The 23,848-nt window shown below is 51.2% G+C and overlaps 1 protein-coding gene across 1 annotated transcript; it reads left to right on the forward strand.

Moving 5' to 3' along the window:
- Window positions 1-723: 723 nt before the first annotated feature.
- On the forward strand, window positions 724-22,627 carry ERO1A (endoplasmic reticulum oxidoreductase 1 alpha). The gene is made up of 16 exons (XM_074150052.1): window positions 724-840; window positions 8,809-8,928; window positions 10,410-10,493; window positions 12,094-12,132; window positions 12,599-12,675; window positions 12,768-12,841; window positions 13,206-13,326; window positions 13,741-13,778; window positions 14,569-14,580; window positions 15,446-15,472; window positions 15,646-15,738; window positions 17,929-18,175; window positions 19,064-19,133; window positions 19,524-19,610; window positions 19,912-20,045; window positions 22,175-22,627. The coding sequence occupies exons 1-16, from the start codon at window positions 724-726 to the stop codon at window positions 22,233-22,235; spliced, it is 1,401 nt and encodes a 466-aa protein (XP_074006153.1). The 3' UTR covers window positions 22,236-22,627.
- Window positions 22,628-23,848: the final 1,221 nt, after the last annotated feature.

Raw genomic sequence — 23,848 nt, forward strand, 5'->3', positions numbered from 1 at the left:
CCCTCTGCTGTGAGGACAGGCTGAGAGAGTTGGGGGGGTTCAGCCTGGAGAAGAGAAGGCTCCGGGGAGACCTTAGAGCCCCTTCCAGTCCCTAAAGGGGCTCCAGGAAAGCTGGGGAGGGACTCTGGATCAGGGAGGGGAGCCATAGGATGAGGGGGAAGGGTTTGACACTGAAAGAGGGGAGATTGAGATGAGATCTGGGGAAGAACTTCTTTGCTGTGAGGGTGGTGAGAGCCTGGCCCAGGTTGCCCAGAGAAGCTGTGGCTGCCCCATCCCTGGAGGGGTTCAAGGCCAGGCTGGAGGGGGCTTGGAGCCACCTGGTCTGGTGGGAGGTGTCCCTGCCCAGGGCAGGGGGGTGGCACTGGGTGGTCTTTAAGGTCCCTTCCAACCCGAACCATTCCGTGATTCCATGACTACGACAGCCCTTCGGGAGCTCTGGGGGTGCCCAGAGGAGCCCCTGGATTATTCACAGCCGATTTAATGAGTTCCCATCACCCATCCGGGAAGTTCCCCGGCGGTGACCGGTAGCACCTCAGGGGTTAAGGTCCGCCCCGGGCCGTTCCGTTCCGTTCCGGGCTGCGTGCGGGGCGGCCCGTCGCCGGTGGCGGCCGCGCCCCGTGGGGGGGGGGGGGGGGGCGTTCCGGGGGCGGCCCCGGGGCGGCCCCGCTTTTTTTCCGCCGGCGGCGGCGGAGGCGGAGGCCGTGGCGGGACTGGTGCGGAGAGATGGCGGCGAGCAGCGGACTGCTGCTGCTGCTACTACTGCTGGTGCTGGGATTCGCCACGCTCCTGCTGGTGGCCCGCGGGCAGCCCGGCGCGGCGGAGAGACGGTGCTTCTGCCAGGTGGGCTCGCCCGGGGGACGGGACGGGACAGGACGGGGCGGGACGCGGGTGTCCCGGTGTCTCGGTGCCTCTCCGGGCATCGGGGGTGTCTGGGGGAAAAGGGCTGAGGGAGTTGGGGTGGTTTGGCCTGGAGAGAAGGAGGCTGAGGGGAATCATAGAATGGTTTAAGTTAGAAGGGACCTTAAGGACCATCTCGTTCTGACCCCCTGCCCTGGGCAGGGACATCTCCCACCACACCAGGTTGCTCAAAGCCCCCTCCAACCTGGTTTTGAGACCAGGAGACAGACCTTCTCGCTCTCTACAACTCCCTGAAAGGAGGGTGTAGAGAGGGGGGTGGTGGTCTCTTCTCCCAAGGAACAGGCAATGGGACAAGAGGATACAGCCTCAAGTTGTGCCAGGGGAGGTTTAGGATGGATATTAGGAAAAATTTCTTCACTGAAAGGGTTATCAAGCGTTGGGACAGGCTGCCCAAGGAAGTGGTGGAGGCTTCATCCCTGGCGGTGTTTAAAAGCCAAGCAGACGTGGTACTGAGGGATGTGGTTTAGCGATGGTTTTGTCAGTGTTGGGTTGATGGTTGGACTCAATGGGTTTCTTCCAACCTACATGGGTTTCTTCCAACCTAAGGGTTTCTTCCAACCTACATGATTCTGTGGTCCAAGGCTGGGTTGGATGGGGTTTTGGGCAACCTAATGTGGTGGGAGGTGTCCCTGCCCAGTGCAGGGGCGTTGGAACAAAATGATCTTTAAGGTCCCTTCCGACCCAAACCATTCTGTGATTCTGCCCACTGAGCAGCCCCATGGCCTCTTCTGTGTCTTCTTATCTGTGTTCTCTCCCTGTCCCCAGCAGAGATGGTGGGTGTTTCAGCTGGGGGAGCGGTTCTTCCCTACCCACCCAGGTGCCTCTCGTCGGATGTTTTGGGGATGTGTGTTGCTGTAATGTCTGGCAGCTGCCTCATCCCCTTTCCTGCAGGTCAGCCTTGCTCTTCCTCCCAGCCCTGCTGTCCAGGAGGCAGTGTGGCTGCAGCAGGCACCTGATACTCTGCCATACACGGGGTAACCAGCCTGCCCTGCTTGTTAAAACCTCTTCCAGGGTTAATTCCCCTTGTTGATGCGCCTGTTACTGTCTGTTGATGTACGGCAATGAGAGAACCGGGTATAGCCAACCAAGAGATGGGACCAAGCAGCTGGATTTGGGGGAACGGTTGCTATGCAGATTCCTTCTGACTTACCTTTAGAATCATGGAATGGTTTGGGTTGGAAGGGACCTTAAAGACCATCCAGTTCCAACTCCCTGCCCTGGGCAGGGACACCTCCCACCAGACCAGGTTGCTCAAAGCCCCGTCCAACCTGGCCTTGAACTCTTTGCAAGAGGACATTTGCAAGATCAAGGAGTGAAGATGGTGAAGTGTATTTGGTGCTTTCTATCTGTTGCCTTTTGAAAAAGGGAAGCTATTGTAAAGCCTTCTCTTGCTGTATTAAAATTCTAGTGCTTAAATGCGAGTCGGAAACTGAGAGTGGAGAAAGAAAACAAATGCAATTGTGCCCTTGGGTTTGGCTTTGCCATCTGGGTGGCTCCTGACACTTCAGTTTTGGGTGGAAATGGTAAATATAAGCTATGCTGATAAAGAACTGAAAAGCACGTGTTTTAATTCTATATCTCTATAGGGTTTATGCTTCTACACTTCCTGCTTAGCAGTGAAGTTTGTTTCCTAAGGATCGAGCTCTGAGTCAGGAGGGCGGTATGGAATAAGAGGCTCCAACCAGTGAAAGAACTGGCACAGGAATGTCTTGCAGGCTTTTTTCCTTGGGTTGGAGGAACCGGTGCTGTACTTCGTACGCTGCTGGTTTGTGGCAACGCGTTTCTTGTTTATGGAGTAGCGTGCGCTTCAGTTTAGTTTTCAGCGCAAGTGCTCAGGGTTTTTCCAGACTTTACTGCCTTTGGGAAAGCGTGTTATGTAGGGCAGCGTTTCCCAGCCTTACAAACCACCTCACCTCTTAAAAACACCCCTGAGGGCTGCCTCAGCTTTTTGTAAAAATTAATCTGCTGATCATCTTGTGCGGAACTGGTCTGGTGCTCTTCATTTACCACCAAATAAAAGACAGGGCAAGCCTTTAATGATATCTTTTACCTTTCTTTGTTAATATACCTGAAGGCCTGGGTAGAGCTTCTTGTTTCCTCCTGTGAACCATCTCTTGGGCTGTCTCCTGGGCTTGTCAGATGAAGAAACCTTGACGTAGGTGAGTGGAGGAGCTTTGACTTGCCCGTCAGGACAGTTGACGAGGGCAGCTTTCGAGGGCGGCTGCCGTAGCAACATTTCAAACGCTGACTTAAACGGGGCCGTAATTCTGGGATGGGTGTTGCGCTCCCGTCTGTCTGCTCTGCTAAGAGCAACGCCTCACCTGCTTTTTATGACTGTTATCTTAGCTCTTCGTTTATTTAGAGAAATTACGAACCGGTCTTGAAACTCTTAGTGGAAACATCCCTCTGTTACTAAAAGCGCTTGATTTTTCACATGCCGTTTGGTTTCCGATCTATCTCGTTAGCGCTGAATGACATTTCACTATCGGAGTTCCCTGGAACTTTACGGGCAGCTCGTCCCCCCCCCCCCCCCTCCACCCAGATATTCCTGTTTGCAGCAATGCTTTAGTCAGCCCTAAATCAATTCTCCGTATTCCTGCTAATTATTGCTCATTCGCTGTTTACACAGTGATGCAGCTGCACGGAGCTGAGGTGCTGCAGGTGTTTGGCAGGCTGGGATCTTGACTGGGTTTCTGGCCTGGCACAGGGCTGGTTGCCTTCAGGGGCATTTCTGTGGTCAAGACACTGTCATTAGAGGTGAGCCCGGACACTGGGAGCGAGCTCCTTGTTACCCATACAGACTTTCGATCCACTCTTGTCTTCCTGTTGAACTGGTGTTCACCCAACAGCCTTCAGGGCAGGAATTTGTACGTAGCACAGTTCCCCATCTCCGTGGGGTGGCTCGAGAGGTAGCCTCCAAGTGCAGAACATCTGGAGAGCTTTCTTTGCTAGCAGATGCTTGGAGGTGCCATCTGACAGCACTTCAGCCTCTGTGGTTTAACCCCATCCTGAGGCTCCCACGTGATGTTTGCTTCTATGTGAGTTCCAGAAGCTCCAGTCCTTGTTTTCTGGGCAAATGATAGGGGGGAGAGCACCTGGGCCAGCATATGCTGCTTCCAGGGCAGATGATCCAAGGGCTTGGAGCATCTCTCTGATGAGAAAAGGCTGAGAGAGTTGGGGGGGTTCAGCCTGGAGAAGAGAAGGCTCTGGGGAGACCTTAGAGCCCCTTCCAGTCCCTAAAGGGGCTCCAGGAGAGATGGGGAGGGACTCTTGATCAGGGAGGGGAGCCATAGGAGGAGGGGGAAGGGTTTGACACTGAAAGAGGGGAGATTGAGATGAGATCTGGGGAAGAAATTCTTTGCTGTGAGGGTGGTGAGACCCTGGCCCAGGTTGCCCAGAGAAGCTGTGGCTGCTCCATCCCTGGAGGGGTTCAAGGCCAGGCTGGAGGGGGCTTTGAGCAACCTGGTCTGGTGGGAGGTGTCCCTGCCCAGGGCAGGAACTGGATGATCTTTAAGGTCCCTTCCAACCCAAACCATTCCATGATTCCATGCTGGCCATGACTTTCCTTGCCTGGCTGGAAATTGCTTGCTCCAAGTCTGGCAAGGGTAAAAGGGGGACCTGGCTGGACCGAGTGCCACAGGCAGGGTCACAAATCAGTTGTGCAGGGCGACTGTAAGGAACCTTCTGCTGGGGCAGCAGAGAAAGCATCAGCTTTCCATCAGCCTGGCACTGGTGTGGCAGCTGCTGGTGAAGTTGGTACAGGCTAAAAGCCACCTTCTTATCCCCTGTAATGTTCCCTTCCCTGTGCCCTGTTGCACCTGCAAGTGGGAGGTGAAGAGTTTCCCTTCTTTCCTGCCTGGCTGCGCAGTAGATGGTGTAGGGGTCTGGGATGGAGCCCAGAGCAAGGGAAGAAAGCCCTAAATCCACTGCCATGGGGACACTTCTGTGACCCTGGTGGAAGGAGAAAGAGGTGGGGAGAGACAGCCCGACAGAGCCTGGGGTGGAGGCAGAGGAAGACCAAGCGAAGGCCAAACCCAAGGATTACGCCGAGTCCACGTGTGGTGGTGTTCCCACCTGCGTTACGCACACGAGGTGGGTACATCTTTGTTGAGGGATCAAGAGTGGCTGTGGTGGGGCCGAACGCCTTCCTTGGTGCTTACTCAGCAGCCACTTGTGTCACGTCTGTCCCAGCGGCTCTGATGAAGCTCTTCTGACCGGGCAAACCCAAGCCCTGCCCGTCAGTCTCCTGCCAGGCTCCCACACCTTTGCCAGGTGGGGTGGTGTCTCTCAGATCCCTGCTTCGCAGATGCCAACAGGCACAGGGCACACGTTTGGGAGCAGATCAGCTTGTGCTTCATCTTAAACAACCGCTCTAATTATTACTGGCTGGAGATGTCGATAAAACACTTTCTCCCCGCCTCCCTAAAATATTTGAAGGCACCGCCTGTTGTAGGACATGGTTTGCACATGCTGTAGCTCAGCTGCTCTGACAGCAGGAATTAAAACCCAAAACAAGCAGGTCTCTGGCTGCTTATGGGGCTGAAAGAAGCAGGTTGTGGGGTGGCAGGTGGTCACGGAGCAAGAGGGAACTTCTGGGGTGAAGAACATGCCCTGCCCAAGTGGTCTGGTACTTCCCCCCATGTCTCAAAGCGGGTCATCACTTTGGTGGTAGCATCACTGGGGCTTTTGTCTTGATCTCTGAAGAGACCTGGCTCTTGATGCTGTCTTCTGTGGACTTTGGTGGGTTGGGCACATCCAGGTGGTGCCACCAGGCCTGGCTGAGCTTTCTCAGCAGCCTGGTGGCTTAGGAGGCAGAGCAGGAAGGTCAGCCGGCCAGCGATACCTCCTTGACCGTGTCCCACTAGGGAAATTGCCCATTTCTGCAGAGTCTGACTGAAATCCTTGGAGGAAGAATTTTTTCCCTCTGATTTGAGCAGAGCTCAAGCCTTCCCCTTTGCCTGTGCTACCCCCATGTGCAGGCATGTTCTTGGTGGCGTTGGGGCTGATCTTCCCACCGAGCAGCAGATATTTGGAGATCTCCCAAGCATGACCTTTACCTACTCCTCAATATCATGGGAGCGTCTGCAGTGCCTTCACCCTGGATTATTTTCGGGATGATAATAGTTTTGCCAGGTTGGTTCTGGCTTGGATTGGTCACTAGAGGTAGCAAAGATGGGCCTGGTGGAAATGGTGATGTTCTTTGGGTTGAGGTGCTCCATGTTACCCCTTCCAGGGGTGCCATTCCCTTGGGGTAACGTGTTTGTCCGGTGTGGATACAGAGAGCAGCTGAAGGTCATCTACAAATCATTTTGTCGGGCAGTCTTCCACCCGATCTAGAAGCTGCTGCCTCAAAGGATCCCAAGTTTCCAGGAAATAAGATGTGGTTGGTTGATTTTGTGGTTTTTTTTTTTTTTATTGTGGTTGGTTTGTTGTTTTTTAAATTTTGAAACGGCTTTAAATTGGGCAACTGGATTAGCAAATTGTGGCTGTGTTTTGTGTGGTGTTTTTTTTTTTTTTTTTACAGGGGTGATTCAGGTTAGTGGAAAGCTTAATTGCTGTGCTGTTAATCTTCGTTACCATGCAAAAATGCACGACAGGATATGGTATGTGAGTGAGGATGAGGCCGTGGGCTTCAATGTGACCATGAGAAACAGAAATGAGCCTCCAAATGAAGTGTCTTAGCAAAAAAAAAAACCCTACTTGCTCGTGTGGAGCGGGGCATTCGGACGTGCTCTAATAGATTTCCCTTCGTTCCTCCTGAGATCAGTGTGGCCCAGTCCAAAATATCAAACCCTTTTGGATAAAAGAAAAGCTGTTTCCGGAATTACTGATTCCTGGTACGGAGCAGTCTGGATCTAGAGGCTGGATTCCTTCCCCCTCTCTCCATGGTTCCAGGAAGAAGCTAAGGTGCTCCACGCTTAATCCGGGCTATTTTCCTTCCCCCCCTTCCCTCTGAGAGCAAGTGCTCCCATTTCTGCGTTCCTTCTCGGAAGGAGGGCAGGAAGCTTCGTTTCTCCAGTAGTAATTAATTATGAGTTCATTGAAGTCAATGTGTAGCTCTGGCTGAATTATCTGAGAGCTCTCCGGAAATGCGTCAAGGCAGGTGGCTCGTGTTTCTCACGTGGCTATTTCTTTTCTCCCTGTGTATAATAATATAATATAATAAGGGGGAGCCACTTAAATACAGTCCAGCGCCGCCTTCGGTCTTGTGCATCCCCCATATTCCTGTTTCTTCCTGGACTCCCCTGGGGAGCTTTTATGCCACCGCCAGGCAGTGCACCCTGTCACACCTCACAGGAGCTGCCCATCCTGATGGTTCCAGGATTGTTCTACTCGTCTCCTTGCTTTCTTCATAGAATGGTTTGGGTTGGAAGGGACCTTAAAGACCATCCAGTTCCTGCCCTGGGCAGGGACACCTCCCACCAGACCAGGATGCTCAAAGCCCCATCTAACCTGGCCTTGACCATCTCCAGGGATGGGGCAGCCACAGCTTCTCTGGGCAACCTGTGTCTCACCACCCTCACAGTCAAGAATTTCTTCCTGAGATTTTATCTCAATCTCCCCTCTTTCAGTTTAAAACTGCTCCCCCTCGTCCTATGGCTCCCCTTCATGATCAAGAGTCCCTCCCCATCTCTCCTGGAGCCCCTTTAGGGACTGGAAGGGGCTCTAAGGTCTCCCCGGAGCCTTCTCTTCTCCAGGCTGAACCCCCCCAACTCTCTCAGCCTGTCCTCTCAGCAGAGGGGCTCCAGCCCTCCCACCATCTCCGTGGCCTCCTCTGGCCCCGCTCCAACAGGTCCATGTCCTTCTGCTGTTGGTGGCCCCAGAGCTGGAGGCAGCACTGCAGGGGGGGCTCCCCAGAGCGGAGCAGGAGAGAAGGCAGAGATTGGGCATCCCTCCCAAAACAGTGCAATGTAGGGCACGTCATCTCTGTGCTCTCTGCTCCCAGGATCTTGTAGGCTTTCTGGGACAGAAGTGGCAGGAGGGTTTCTTATCGCAAACTGTGGCAAACGTCCCGTTCTTATGCCTCATAAATCAACAATACTCACATAAAACAACTGCTTTGGTCTTAAACCTCTGAATGTATCTGATCCTGGGGAATGGCATCCTGCCACGTGTTCTGTTGCTACGTCAACATCCAGGAAAAATCCCCGGCGTCCTGTTAAGAGTGAATGAGTCGTGATGCTTGATATTTTTATTTTATTTTTTTTTTTTTGGCCGGGGTGATTTCCCCGAGTGCTCGTCAGGGGGTGTGGGGGAAGCAAAACTTCTGCGTTGGGCAACTTTGTCATCCAGACGGTAAATCTACGTGTCAGAAAGCCACAGCTGCATTTGTGCTGCGTTTATTTTTTTTTTTTTTCCTTCGGGGCTTGCACACAGCTTTGTTGAGTCGTTCGGGGTGATGCAAGAAGCGTTGCCTTTCCACATCGCATTTAGAACAAATGCTTTTCTTGCCAAACGGCTCTTCCCAGGCCAGGAGAGAGAGAGAGAGTGGTGCAGTTGCCGTGGTTCTGATTAAATCAAACAAAGCCCGTTGACAACAAGGACTTTCTTCAAGCGCCGTCATTTTCGGGTGGCCTTATCGCTGCCTGGCCGGTCCCTTCTGAGGGAGCCGGCTCTCACCCCCTGTGTCATCTACAGACCGAGGTGGCTGGTCCCAAATGGGAGCTGGAGCTGACTCTATGTGGGGGTCACAGCTCTTAACTGCCACCGACATCCCCTGTCTCGCTGGATTTGTCCCCAGCAGAAACATCTGTGGTCTCTACAACCCTGTCTGATGTGTGGACGAGGAAAGAAAACTGGGAATTTTTTTATGATCACTGTTAAAAAGTAGTGGCTAAGTTGTTTATATTCATTTTTTTAAATTTTTTTAAATTTTTTTTTATCCAACAGGTCACTGGTCATTTAGATGACTGCACCTGCGATGTAGAAACCATTGACGCCTTCAACAACTACAAGCTTTTTCCTAGGCTGAATGAACTTCTGGAAAACGACTATTTTAGATACTACAAGGTAACTGTCTCATGCAAGAATTAGATTATTGCATGAATTTTGTGTGCTGCTGCTTCTTATTTAAAAAAAAATAAATATAAATCTTCCTTGAGGTTATTTCTGATCTTTTTAAAATCAAGTATCCCCATTTTAATACTGATTTTTAGCAAAACAGTCAGTAAGCGTGACTCTTCTATTGTCAGGAGAATCTTAATGTGATACAACAACGTGCTTCTAAAATAAATTGCATGTTTTTAAAGAGAGAGAAATGGGATATTTCAGTTGGAAGGAACCTACAGCGATCATCTAGTCCAACTGCCTGACCACTTCTGGGCTGACCAGAAGCTGAAGCAAATTTTTTAAGGGCATAGTCCAAATGCCTCTCAGACACTGATGGGTGTCTCTACCAAACCCACAAAATCTTGTTAAATGTTAATTGTTTTAGAAGAACAATACTTGATACCAACTCAGGGAACAGAAAATGGGGTTTGTTAATGTCCTCTCCCCTTCCAGTGTGGGGATTTGTAACAGAAATATTAAGATTGGTCAGAATCATAGAATTGTCTGGGTTGGAAGGGACCTTTAAGATCATCTCGTCCAACCATCAACTTAACTCTGATAAAAACCATCACTAAACCATGTCTCTAAGCACTGTGTCAACCCGTCTTTTAAATACCTCCAGGGATGGTGCCTCAACCACTTCCCTGGGCAGCCCATTCCAAGGCTTGATAACCTTTTCCGTGTAAACATTTTTCCTAATATCCATCCTAAACCTCCCCTGATGCAACTTGAGGCCGTTTCCTCTTGTCCTATCACCTGTTCCTTGGGAGAAGAGACCGACCCCCCCCGGCTACACCCTCCTTTCAGGGAGTTGTAGAGAGCGAGAAGGTCTCCCCTCAGCCTCCTTTTCTCCAGGCTGAACACCCCCAGCTCCCTCAGCCGCTCCTCATGAGACTTGTGCTCCAGACCCCTCACCAGCTCCGTTGCCCTTCTCTGGACCCGCTTCCGGAACCTCAATGTCTTCTTAGTGGTGAGGGGCCCAAAACTGGATACAGCCCTCGAGGTGGGGCCTCACCAGTGCCCAGTACAGGGGGACAGTCACCTCCTGAGTCCTACTCCCCACGCTGTTCCTGACACAGGCCAAGATACCGTTGGCCTTCTTGGCCACCTGGGCACACTGCTGGCTCATGTTCAGCCGACAGTCAACCAACACCCGCAGGTCCTTTTGTTCGGGGCAGCTCCAGCCACTCTGCCCCAAGCCTGTAGCTCTGCATGGGGTTGGTGTGACCCAAGTGCAGGACCTGACACTTGGCCTTGTTGAACCAAGAATGAAGCATGAATGCAGGTGGCCGTGAGTGAAAAACCATGAGAAGAACCTTGCTCAAACTTTTGGTATCCGAAGTCCTGCACTGAGAGGCTGAAGATGTATGTGTGTGATGGTATACCAAGGTTGGCTTGGTTGCACGGAGGAAATGTGTAACAGGATAATATGTTCTTTGTAGGTCAACCTAAAGAAACCTTGTCCTTTTTGGAATGACAACAGTCACTGTGGGATAAGAGACTGTGCCGTAAAGCCCTGCCCATCTGTAAGTACCAAATCCCTTTTTCTACCCCTTTTCTATATTGGGCTTTTGCAGACCAAGGGGAAGAAGCAGGGAAATGATTTACTCTTCTCGTTATTGTAGCTAGAGCAAAACTGTGGCTTTGGAGCTTTCTTAAGTGCAGTAATACTGAGAGAACCTTTCAGGATTTAGCATTTTGGGCTAAAGAAAGGCTGGGCTTTTAATAGCTGACCCTCCCTGAACAGCCAAAACCTTGGCCTCGTCCCTCTTTTATTTTTGGTATCAGTGAGATGGGTTTTGGAGTAAATCTGCTGCTGTTACGAGAAGTGCCTCTTGTGTTAATTGCCAGAATATTCACCCCGTTGGCCCACGAGCTACGCTGTGATACGCGGTTTGGGCTGACAAATTTGACCGGGTCCTTTCTCTCTCTGTGAAATGGCTCTTTCCGAGTCCTCTGTTTCTCAGAACAAAAGCAAACCCTCTTTTCCCCATATCCTGGAAAAAAAGGAGTTTGTTCTTTGAGCTAAAAGAAAACCTCTTGACCGCAGGTGTCTGGCTGAAAAGAAAGGGAAGAGAAAGTAAGTGAATCGGGACTCGATGGCTGGGCTGACAGGGGTGGTGACAATGCCACCCAGCCTGGCTTTGTGGTCAGTGTGTGTGGTGCTGCTGCTTCTCAGCAGCTGCCCTACCCCTCAAAAAAGTGTCCTTTGCTTCTGTCATCTTCAAAAAGCCCCTATTGTGGACTCAATTTTTTCTTTTTTCCTCAAAATAACACTAAATTTTGTTTAAATACTTCTTTTTTTTCCTTAAAAAGGATGGGTTTGGTCATGAGCACGACCAACGTGACAATTACATTAGTAGCAGCTAGAAGTTGTTCTTATTTTAAGTACTGACTGTGTGACTGCTGGCTTTAATTATTTTGATTTGGGTCCGTTTCATTCTGAAAGCAACAAAAATAACTCTTATTCGTTGTTTAACTTTTCTCCTCCTGCGCTGCTCGCCGTGGTGGTGTTTTCTCCTGCAGCGTGGAAGTGGTTTTATTGCCTTCCTACTGATGGAGGACATGGAAGTTGAGGAGAACTTAGGGCCTGATCGTCTCGTGGGTCCTGCTGGGGTTGCGTGGGGCTGGTCAGGTTGACGTTAACGTGATGGAGTGACAAAAGGGAAGGTTTTGGATGATGTATATCAAGGGCTGGGAGGTGAAATATCTGAAAAGAGGTGCCTGGGCTCCTGCTGGGAGACAGGATGATAGAATCATGGAACGGTTTGGGTTGGGACAGATGCCAGACGTTGGCCGAGCAGAGGCAGTTCCGGCTCCTCCAAGGTTTATATCAGCTTCCCCAACCTTCACGCTTGGGTAAGCAAAACATAACCTGATGTAGCCCGTGCCGAAGGCTGCTGACCTTTTGAGAAGGAAAGTCTTGTGAAAAAATCAAAATAAAACACCAAGAATGTTGCTTAACCCCGGTCTGTGGAGGAGCCAGAAATTGGATGTGTTGTAAGCGATGCCGAGCGCTTTGCTTCCTTCCTGACTCCTCGAAACCATGGTAGCCTTCCTTGTCTTTCTCAGTGATTAGGCTGAAGGGCCTCATCAGCCTCACGTGTAGCACACTTTGTCTTTCAGGATGAAGTCCCTGATGGAATCCGATCTGGAAGTTACAAGGTAGGTGTGTCCCTGTGTGCAAAATGATGCCGCTTTATAGGACCAGCTTTGTGTCACCGCAGCTGATAAAAGCTGCTTTAACCAGATGGGCAGCATTTATTGGGGTGCGCTCGGTGGCTGAATTCTTACCCTCTTCCAAGGGTTTGGTTTGCTCTAGAGCCCTTGAGGTGGCTGTCCTCAACTCAGGTGTTCTCCTCCGCTGACGTAGGGCAGTTGAGGAGACTTCTCCAAGAGCTAAATGCCAAAGGCTGCCGTGAGTCCCGGCAACGATCAGCACCATTGCACAAGCCTCTGAATAACTGCAGCAATCCTGCGGAAATACAGGGGGGGAATGAATCATGAAAGTCTTTCTAATGCTTCGACTGGCTAGCGCTTTAAAGGCGGAATTGTAACAGCAGAAAATCTGCTTTTTTTTTTTTTTTTTTTTAATCCTCCTCTCTCCCCGCCCCTTTGCTTTTCAACCCAGTATTCGGAAGAAGCCAATAGCCTCGCTGAAGAATGCGAAGAAGCCAAGAGACTTGGAGCTGTCGATGGCTCTTTGAGGTTTGGCTTCTTTTTTCCATAATCCTTACTTTTCTTGAAGGAAACCTGGGATCAGTGCTCTTTCTGATAGTCTTTTTCTGCTTTCTTCGCAGCAAGGAAACCCAGCAGGCGGTGCTGCAGTGGACACGGCACGATGACTCTTCAGACAGCTTCTGCGAAGCCGATGGTACGGGGGACCCGTTAGATCTGACAAGCCTTGTCCCGGGATTTTAAGCGCCTCTGCGGACCTTTGGGGCCAACGTGTAATATTTCAGCAAGCCAGGAGCACACATAGCATTTCTTCTCTTTTCCACCTCCCTCTGGCTCTGAGTATTTTGAAAATATGATGATGTAAATATTTCAGAGAGCTTTTCCCTGTTGCAACGGGTTGATGAGCAGCAAATGCTGTGCTCCTGCCCCTCTGGAGGGGGATGAGCCGGTCTCTCTGCTGGCAAAGAGTGTCCGGGATGCAAAGGGATGGCTGGATCAGGCTTGGAAGGTGGCATTTTCCTTCGGGAGTGCTGGTCAGTGACAAACACTTTGCTTCGCAGATATCTATTCTCCTGATGCGGAGTACGTGGATTTACTCCTGAATCCTGAACGTTATACCGGCTACAAAGGACCAGATGCCTGGAAGATCTGGAACAGCATTTATGAAGAAAACTGCTTCAAGTAGGTGCTTTGGGAGACAGGTTCCACGAGCCCATAGGCGCTGATTTTTGTGGAGAGGCTGCATGTGCTTAAACTGCTCGATTATTCCCCATCCTTTGCCCAGAGAAGCTGTGGCTGCCCCATCCCTGGAGGGGTTCAAGGACAGGCTGGACGAGGCTTGGAGCAACCTGGTCTGGTGGGAGGTGTCCCTGCCCAGGGCAGGGGGTTGGAACTGGATGATCTTTAAGGTCCCTTCCAACCCAAATCATTCTGTGATCCTTCCTACCTTTGCTCCTGTGTGGTGATGTCCTGGGCACACAGTCATTTGACTGCAGGGAAGTAACTACTTCTGCTCTGCTGTGTTTCTGTGCAGCGAGGAGACAGTCGTTTATTTATATATCTTATTTAAATGATTTATTTTTTTTCCCCTCTTAGGCCTCACAATGTAAAGAGACCTTTGACATCTGATAGAGGTGAGTCATTTATCTCACTACGTGATTTAGTAGTGCATGATCCTAGTTCCAGGAACAGTAAATGCGCTCTGAGCTGCTTCTCCTACTGAATGAGAAATATGTTGTAGCTCTTGATCGAGGGTAGAATTTTATGGCCGACACAAGGGCACCCAGAAATGTGGCTTTCTAGCATGCATCATGGAGAAAGAAAGGCTGATCCTCCACTCCTGGCAGAAATGCAAGCTTTGGTGGGGCTGGGAACAGGACTGAACTCTGAGCTCTTCCTGGGTCCCTGGTTTCCATACTCAGCAGCACCAAAACCATCTGTGTTGGCTTGAAACGAGAACCTGGCTGGGATCCTCTGTGGAAACCACCCAGTAAGAGAAACCCTGCCCTAGAGGCTAAGGCTAAATGTGTAAACGAAAGTAGGGAAGGGATTTGGAAACGTAAGAGCTTCTTGTTAAGAGACCCCATGTCTCTTGATGCCCCATCCTGCCCAGACATCAAGAACATCATCAGTCTCTCTCCCTGTTGGTTTGATGTGTGGTGGTTTTACTTCCTCTGCAAATATTGATCCTTCTTGTGTTGGTCGGGTTGTTCAGGGGCATTTCTCATCTGGTATGTCCCCAGCTGCAGTGAGAGATGGTGTTTTCTGTCTTCAGGGAGTTTCTAAACCTCCCTGGAGAAGCTCATTCTCCTGTCAGAGCAGATTAACAGAGCTTTGGAGTTTAATTTTGGTCATGTGTAATTTTTGTCTCCTCTTTTCTCTCCCTCCACCATCCGGGCTCTTTTTTTTTTTTTTTTCCATCAGGAGACGAGGGAGGTGAGTGACACTCTGTTTGTTTTTACTGATAACAGAAACAAATGGGGCGTCTTCATCACGCTGTCACGAGCTGTAGCTATAGATAAGGCACCTGGTTAGCAAAATCCAGGTGAAATCCGAAGTTGTCCTGAAATTCTCTGACCTCCCTGTCCCCGAGACCAGCCCATCCTTGCGTGAAGGTCTTAAAAAGCACCAGCAGGGGTTTTTTTTTAAGAATACGAGTCCTGTTTGAAGGTAGTCACTGAAGTGTTGTAAACCTTCAGGAACGGGACTCGTCCTGGTTTTCTCAGCGCTTGTTATTGCTGAAAAAGCAGCTCTTCGGCTGGAGCTTTGAGAAGACTCATAGCCCCAAAAGCCTCTGACATCTGGTAGGAGCTGGGTGCCCAAATCCCTTGGGCTCTGCAGGGGTGGGGGGAAACATCTGGGAAGGGCCGTGCCCTGGAGCTCTTCACCCTCTGCAGCGCTGGGCCTGTCTATTTGGCACGTCTTCGTCTCCAAGTTATCACCAAATTTATGTTCTCCAGATTACATTCAAGCATGCGGTGGGTGAAGCACTGGCTTGCGTGGTTGTATGCGCTTGGTTGCGCTATTTTATTTTATTTTTCATAAAAATACCTGTCTCCCCATCCTGGCCACCTCTGGGGTGGTTTCAGGGCATCAGATTTGGGCAGTACCCTCCCCTCTGCGGCACGGGAGGGCTTTTGCCCTCCCGTGCCGCAGAGGGGAGGGTACTGCCCTTTGTCTTACTCCTGGATCATCTTGTGCTCGGAAAGATGTGGCCAAAAACACGTCACAGTGTGTTAAAGGCCTCCTGCTGCTGTGGGACGTCTCAAACTGATGCGCTTGTTCTCCTTTTTGTCCCCAGGGCATACGTTTTACAAGTGGCTGAAAGGTAATTCCTCGCTCTCAACTCGGGTTGCTCTTCCCGGGACAAAGGCGGAATGGCCAGGGAGAGGGTGGGAGTTAATGGTCACGCTGGGGTGGGATTAGATTTCTGCCCGAGAGCCGGGAGAGGGGAAATCCAACGTGTGCTTTCCGTATGTTGAAGTACCCATTTCTTTTCAGGTGTCTGTGTAGAGAAACGAGCTTTCTACAGACTCATTTCGGGTCTCCACGCAAGCATCAACATCCATTTGAGCGCCAGGTACCTTTTACAAGGTAAATGCTAATTTCTGCCGTAGGTATCCTGCCTCGGTCCTAAATTGGCACTTCCGGGGCTCCGCTGAACGCTTGCCCCATTCCAGCAGGCTTCAGGCCGACTTCTGCGCTCTTCCCTCCCCTCCCTCGGCACGCAGGTTGTGGGACAGAATCGGGAATGCGGCGACCACATGGCCTCCGGGTCTAAAAATGGCTGTCCCGTGCTCTGTACCAAGACTTCCAGCACGTTACGCCTCCTCGTTCTTCCTCCGTGTCATGGTTTTGGCCGAATTTACCAAAACCAGACGGACAGATGGCCCTTCTGCCCCCCCTCTCCCCCCACTCAAAAGAGGAGAGAGGAGGAGAAAGCGATAAGGAGATTCAGAAGTTTAGAATGAACTAAACTACTTCAATGAAGAATTAATATTAAAATAAAAATAAAGAAGAAAATAATGAAATAGATACAGTATATACAAAACCCTATCAAGCTCCCAGGATGACAGTCACGTCACCGGCAGGCACTGGGGAAGTCCCAGACTGGACTTGGCGACGAATGGGAACTGGGTTCCAGCTCTGGAGTCAGGAACACACGGATCGGGATCAAAGGCAGATGAACAGACAGAGTCCTCTCTGGACGTCGGCCATCGCAGGAAGGGGCTGACCCTTTGATCCCTCAGCTTTTATACTGAGCGTGGGGCAGATGGGATGGAATACCCCAGTTGGTCAGGTTTGGGTCACCTCTCCTGTCCCCTCCTCCCCACTGATGTGACCCCTCTACGTTTTTTCCGTTTCTGACCCTCTAAGGGGGCAAATAACGAAATTGGCTGCCCTTGGTTGTTACGGCAATAAGGATAAGCAAGGGCCTCCCTGCTCACCGTCCCTTGGCACGGAGCACAAACATTGGGCTGATCGTTCGGAGAACGAGCAGTTTTTTCCACAATATGCCCTTAATTTCAGAGAGTGAGAGGAGGCCTGGCCGGGATGTGAAGTTACAGAACAGAAAATTGGTTCGGTTTTACTTCAAACCGGGACACTCCAAGGTTATTTTGGAGTGGGTTTCTAACGGCCTACGGTGGCCGGTCTTCACCACGGTCAGTTCAGCGATCGTCTCGCCTCGACTGTGAAATGCTTGGCTGGGCTTTTCCCAAGACCCTTGATCCGTTTCCGTTTTTCCTTTCTCCATAAATAGCTACCTGAAAAAAGAAAAAAAAAAAAAATCTATATTTCAACCCCGGGGTCAAAAATCGATGTGAAAACACCTTTTGTGTGTCTTGCCCGTGAAACGCCGCTCCTGCCGCACGGGGTGCAGGTTCTAATGGGATTCCTGAAGGATTTAGTCCCGGTACCTGTGGACTGAGCCTACCACCTGTATTCTGCTAAAACTTACAAAAATTAAGTACAGATTTGGAGAGAGCTGTTGCAATTTGGAAAAGTAATTTCGATTTAACCAAGTAATTATATTTAAGTCTCTGCGGCCCACGTAGGCCTCGCCTTGACGTGAGTTAGGCTACGTTAGGGTTGGGAGATAAACAGGGAAACATCAAAGGCAGGAGATGAGCTGGGAGTCGGCAGAGAGGATTAGGAAAGTAAGGTTGATTACAGCCAGCCAAGTGTGTGTCTTTGCTTGGCTTGTGTAGAAAGGGGTGGCTTCTGTTGGTGAGAGGCTCCAGAAGATGAGTCCCTCCCCATCTCTCTTGGAGCCCCTTGAGGGACTGGAAGGGGCTCTAAGGTCTCCCCGGAGCCTTCTCTTCTCCAGACTGAACCCCCCCAACTCTCTCAGCCTGTCCTCACAGCAGAGGGGCTGCAGCCCTCCCACCATCTCCGTGGCCTCCTCTGGCCCCGCTCCAACAGGTCCATGTCCTTCTGCTGTTGGTGGCCCCAGAGCTGGAGGCAGCACTGCAGGGGGAGTCTCCCCAGAGCGGAGCAGGGGGGCAGAATCCCTCACCCCTCGCCCTGCTGGGGATGCAGCCCATGTTTTAAACCAAGTGACGGAGCTCTGCAGGAGTTCTGCATCTGTTGGGGTTTGAGGTTGGTTAAAAGCATCTCTTTCTCGACTCTTGACCACTTTGCGGTTGGTGAAAGGGCTGTGACTCTTGTAAAGGTTGGGTCTCCCTGGTCAGAGTCACCTTTCGACAGCGGGAGGAGGTGAACCAGAACTAAACCCATCCACCTCCCACCATTGGTTTGGCTTTTTCTTTTTTGCTCTCTCAGATACGTGGTCAGAGAAGAAATGGGGCCCCAACGTTACGGAGTTCCAGCAGAGATTTGACGAAGTCCTCACCAGAGGGGAAGGGCCCAGGAGACTCAAGAACCTCTATTTTCTCTACCTGATCGAGCTGCGGGCCCTTTCCAAAGTGCTGCCCTTCTTCGACCGCCCAGGATTCCAGCTCTACACGGGGAATAGAAGTCAGGACGTGGAAGTGAAGAACCTATTGCTGGAAATTCTCCGTCTGGCCAAGTAATTACATTCGGGGAGAAATGGCTCTTTCCACCCTGGCACCTCTTGAGGCCGCTTAACCTTTCGCTTAAAGCTCCTAGAAAGGCAGGTTTTTGGGTTCTTTCTTGTAGGGGGATAGCGTGGTTTGTGCAGTAGGGTTAGCATTGGTGGGAGGACGTTTGGTATCTCTATTCAAACTGCAAAACAGGGTAATTAAGCCCCTGGTTTAATAGTCCAGGCTGCCTTTTTGATTTAGCCGAGTTGGATTTAATAACCGCCTACGCCTCGGCCCTGAAATTGGCTCCCTGTTTGACTCACCCGTGGAACACCAGCCCTGGATTTGTGTTTTTGACTAGAAAATAACCCTAAGCACGTTGGTAAGAGAGATTTGGGCTGTTGGACAGAGTTTGGAGTAAGAGGAGACTTGTCTCCGTCTCCGGAGACATTCAAAACCTGCATGGACGCGTTCCTGTGCGACCTGCTCTGGATGGACCTGCTTTGGCAGGGGAGGTTGGACTAGATGATCTCCAGATGTCCCTTCCAAGCCCGTAGCATTCTGTGGTTCTGCGAATGGAAGATACCGGAACCAGATGGAAAAGCGTGGTCTCCTAAAGCGATTGATACTGGAATTTATCTTGTCACCCTCCCGAAAGCACCCTTTGGTGCTTTTGTCTGTTAGAAAACAGACTCCGCTTGCTCAGAAACCGTAGAGGAATTGCTGAAAAGGTCTCCAAGCTAAAATCGAAAGCCTCCAAGGGGTTTAAGAAACGAGCAGCTCGACTGAAAATACATCCAGAGATGCCCAGTGTCTGACACCTCTCGGTTTCAGTATCATCACCAGATGCTTCTGTGGAGCCGTCCAAACAAGCTGTGGAGAAGTAAAACACTCTCTTTTTCGTTCTGTTTCAGGTCTTTCCCGCTGCATTTTGACGAAAACTCCCTCTTTGCAGGGAATAAAAAAGAAGCTGCTAAACTAAAGGTAATTAATTGGGCAGCCTTTCCCTTTGGGGCTACCGAAAGGGGATTTTTAGGTGTGTGTCCGGGATAATACCGGATCTGAAAGGGATCCCAGTACACTCAGGGTACTGGATTGGGTATTTCCGATTAATTTTGTTTTCTGAATGGTTTGGATACTTGTGGGTACCTACAAGTATCCAAAGGTACTTGGATCCTACAAGGCACAGGTAGGATGTGCCTTAAGGAGAGAAGGGGAATCGCTCCCGAGGACCCCACTTCAGGAAGCATTTCCCTAACTCGATCCCGCTGAATTTAGCCTGAAATCCGGGATTAACACACTATTGGATTAATACATGGAAGGAGTTCTAATTAGCGGGTAACCACGATCAACTTGAACGTCTTTTCCCCTTAGGAGGAATTTAGGCTCCACTTTAAGAATATCTCGAAGATAATGGACTGCGTTGGCTGCTTCAAGTGTCGCCTGTGGGGGAAGCTGCAGGTGAGCTCCGTCGGCAGCCGGGGACGGGGCGGGGGGGATGGCTGGAAGCACCTCGTCTGGTGGGACCCCGGGGCACGGAGGGGGGTTTCTAGGTCCCTGGACAGGAAGCTTCTGCCATCACAGCAACGCTGAAGAAATAAAAGCGTCCGTTCTGCTGCCTTCTCTGAGCTGTGCTAAGTGAAACCCAAGTCTTGCTCTCTTAAGATGATGGAGGGAATTTAAAAAAAAAAAAATATCTTGTGAGTCGGGGCCCCGGATGTCTCCCCGCCCTTAAACGATCCTCTTTCTTTGCCACGCGCAGACGCAGGGCCTGGGTACGGCGCTGAAGATCCTCTTTTCCGAAAACCTGATAGAAAAGATACCCGAAAGCGGCCCTTCCTACGGGTTCCAGCTGACCAGACAAGAAATTGTTGCCTTATTTAACGCTTTTGGAAGGTTAGTATGAAACTTTTTCCTCTAATTTTTCTTCTTTAACACGAGCTGCCGCGTTACATCCCATTTAAGCTTAAACAATCCGTTCTCCTCGGGAATACTGGTGTTAGCTCCCGCTCTGACCACGCGCTCTCTCATAAAGAAGCTCTCGACCATCAGATGACGTTAATACGGAGGGCAAGAGTTGGAACAATTTTAAAAGCCCTTCTTTATACTCCACATTTCTGTAAAGGATTCAAGGAATTTGTATTGATACAAAGAATTTGGTAGTTTTTAAGAAACCATGTGACTCTGTCCTCGCAGCACGTTGTCCCCAGACAAGGGTGGCTTTTCTTGCTCTGTGCCCACATTAGAGCTCTCCCTCAGGCTTCTCGCTTCCACCGGTTCATTTCCAGCTCCGCACTGGTTGCGTTTAACAGGAATCCATCGGTCTGGCCCTTTTGGGGAGCTGGATGAGGAGGTTTTGGCAGTAAAAGAGGGTAACGAGGCCTTTGGGAGGGAGAGGAGATTGCGAGACGCTCGGGTTGTACGTTACAGCTCAGTGGTGTTGACAGACCTGGAGTTTCTGGCAAATGGGTTTTTTTCAAAGGATTCTTCGGGCGACGTCGCTGCCGATGCTAAAGCTCAGAGCTCCTGCTCTGTCCCTCCTCAAACCTACTCGCTGCACCTTCTGCGTGTGGATGGCCAGTGATGGGGAGACCCTAATGTGCATCATTACCCCCAAAATACTCTTCCCCAGGGATGCTGTGGAGCTCCCCTTGCACCAGAGGAGCTGGGCATCCTTCTGCCTTTCTATTGCCCTGTCAACGCGGCCTTTGGAAGCGGCGTGGAGGAGACTCACAGACCCTCTGAACGTCTGTGTTCAGAGGAAGCTGAGGGCTGGCAGAGAGCCTTTTGCTTTCTTCCCTTCCCCATCTGCTGCTCGGTTAAAACTCCACCCTGGAAGTCCTCTGCTGTGGGGAAACACTAGGGCCGGGCAGCTCTTTATCAAACTCCAGCCTCATGTCATAGAATCATGGAATGGTTTGGGTTGGAAGGGACCTTAAAGATCATCCAGTTCCACCCCCTGCCCTGGGCAGGGACACCTCCCACCAGACCAGGTTGCTCAAATCCCCCTCCAACCTGGCCTTGAACCCCTCCAGGGATGGGGCAGCCACAGCTTCTCTGGGCAACCTGGGCCAGGGTCTCACCACCCTCACAGCAAAGAATTTCTTCCCCAGATCTCATCTCAATCTCCCCTCTTTCAGTGTCAAACCCTTCCCCCTCCTCCTATGGCTCCCCTCCCTGATCCAGAGTCCCTCCCCATCTCTCCTGGAGCCCCTTTAGGGACTGGAAGGGGCTCTAAGGTCTCCCCGGAGCCTTCTCTTCTCCAGGCTGAACCCCCCCAACTCTCTCAGCCTGTCCTCACAGCAGAGGGGCTCCAGCCCTCCCAGCATCTCCGTGGCCTCCTCTGGCCCCGCTCCAACAGCTCCATGTCCTTCTGCTGTTGGTGGCCCCAGAGCTGGAGGCAGCACTGCAGGGCCGGGGGAGGGTGGGGTGTCTATCTACCTGGATTAGAAGAGCCTTTTAACACAGACCTCCATCTTTTGCTGCTTGTTCAAAAGCGATTTGGGTTATTCAGAACCTCCTTAAACCCGAGGTTTCTCCTGGCTGGGAAGGGCAGGTCTCTCCTCAGAGTCCCATCTGCCACCTTCACTGATGCTGAGGCTCCAGGGGTGAAATGCATTCAGCAAGAAAAATGAGGTAGGTCGTTCAAAAAAAAAACCAAACCCAAAACCCTTCAGAAGAAACAAGCTTCTATTGCGTAGGAGACTCCGTGACCCACCTGCACGGCTGGTAATATTATGGTCTGTTTCTTGACCTGTAGTTAGTGGGTTTGTCTGCTCGCTGCTGAGCTCTCTGCAACACCCTCTTCCACTGCCTTTCCCAGTGTTTGCTTTTTAAAGAGTCTGTGAAATTAGTGAAGGACCTGGTTGTAACCAGAACCTCATTTAGCTGAAACTCTAAACTATTCTCTTCCCAAGAGCTCCTTGAAGCTTTACTTGATCCCAGTTCCCTTTCTCTTTGGGTTTGAAATAAGATGCGAGACATAAGTCGCTCCAACGTTTCCCTTTCGCTCTCCTCGCCCGCAGGATTTCAACCAGCGTTAGAGAACTGGAAAACTTCAGGAACATCTTACGAAACCTGCGGTGAATCCGCTGGAGAAAGAGAGACTTCAAAGTTTCACCCGCTCGGCTGTTCCGGGTTCTCTAAACACGGACAAACACCATCGTTCCATCACACTCCCAACCACTACGTGGTGAAGACCACTTGCTGGACCTCCTCTTGGCAGCTGCTTGTCTGTAACCTGCTGATGAGAAATATTTTATACAAGGGGAAACAAACAAACAAACAAAAAAAAAAAGCTACTTTTGTGTGTGTATAAAGGTGGGGACTATACGTAAAGTTTATTTTATATATTGGAAGATAATTCTGAATAACTTAATTATTACTGTGCTATTTGGATGGATGAGACCCATCTCTTTGCCTTCAGAAGCTGGAGGTGGGGCCAGAACCGTGATGCTGAATAAATTTGGGGAAAATTCATTGTCTGCTCCGTGATTCCAAACCGGTTCCTTTGCTTCCATGATTCCAAACCGGTTCCTTTGCTGCCTAAAAAAGATTGCAAGGGATCGCAGGAGCGTGGTGCCGCCATACCCAGGTGCCTTCCTCCTCCTGGTGGAACTTTCTCCTGGCCATGGGCTGTTCCTGGTGGTCTCTGCTCCTGCGTGTTGTAGGCTTCAGCCATCGTGTCCTTCTTGGAGGTAAGGAGAGATGAACCAAGAAGCAGCAGCAGGGAGCTGGAGGAACCCTGCTACTTTCAGTTTCTCTCTGTTCTGCTCGTGCGGCAGAAAATTGGGCTTTTTGTGAGCCCTGCAAAGCTGCTTAAGCCAGGCGAAGCATCCCTCCTCTTCCTCAGGTAGGGCAAGGGCAACCAGGACCCGAGTTACAGCCTCTCCTGCAGAAAGCGACTTGGGACCCGGTGGTTTTTCTGCTGCTCCCTCCCCGTTAGCGCGGGTTTGTCCTCGTTTGGGAGCCGCTCGCCCCGTGCCGGTAGCCAGCCAGGGCTAAAAAGGGAAAGGAGGGACCCGCTGAGGGGCTGCAGCTCCTCGGGGGCGGCGCAGAGCTGCTCGGTGGCTGCAGCCAGGTTGAATTTTGCTGCTCCAAGGACAAGCAGCCGGGGAAGTGGGACAGAGAGCTGCTGTGACAGAGCAGAGGGACCTTCCCGGGCAGGGAGGGAGGACACCCCGTCCCGCTGCCAGCCGGGTGCCGCAGGGACGGAGCCAGTCCCGATTACACCATCTTGCCTTCGCAACAGGGGCAAAGGACAAACTCACGTGTGGTCGGCGGTGACACCCCCGGCGGTGACACCCCCAGGACCAGGGGGTGCAACAGCCCCACCACCAGCCACGCTGCTTTTCAACCCCAGCCCCCCCAGAAACACGCTTGGGAGGGAAGATGCAGCCTGTGCTCCAGCGAAGCCGCTGCTGTTGGCAGCGAGCTCAAGGCCACGCAGATAAAGCCCTGGAAGGAAAGAAGGGAAGGACGGAGCTCTGGGGTTTCAGCTCCTCCAAAGCCACAGAGGAGGCTGGAAGGCTCACAGGTCCCCAGGAGGGGGACAAAGTACAGCAGCTCCTGCCCTGGGAGCTGTGTGTGTGGAAGCAGGTGGCGGTCGGAGCACGTTGTGCCTCAGGAGATGGGGAGAAGGGGATGCCCTGCGTCCCTCAGGGCCACAGCCAGCCACCAGAAACATCAGAGGATAAAGC

The sequence above is a fragment of the Numenius arquata genome, chromosome 6, assembly GCF_964106895.1.
Source record: "Numenius arquata chromosome 6, bNumArq3.hap1.1, whole genome shotgun sequence".
Taxonomy (NCBI): domain Eukaryota; kingdom Metazoa; phylum Chordata; class Aves; order Charadriiformes; family Scolopacidae; genus Numenius; species Numenius arquata.

Excerpts from the sequence above, each read along its gene's own strand:
- ERO1A (XM_074150052.1), top strand. The coding sequence starts at position 724 with ATGGCGGCGAGCAGCGGACTGCTGCTGCTGCTACTACTGCTGGTGCTG. Across the intron at positions 8,929-10,409 it reads ACTATTTTAGATACTACAAG|GTCAACCTAAAGAAACCTTG; the intron begins GTAACTGTCTCA and ends TGTTCTTTGTAG. Across the intron at positions 12,133-12,598 it reads TCCGATCTGGAAGTTACAAG|TATTCGGAAGAAGCCAATAG; the intron begins GTAGGTGTGTCC and ends TTTTCAACCCAG.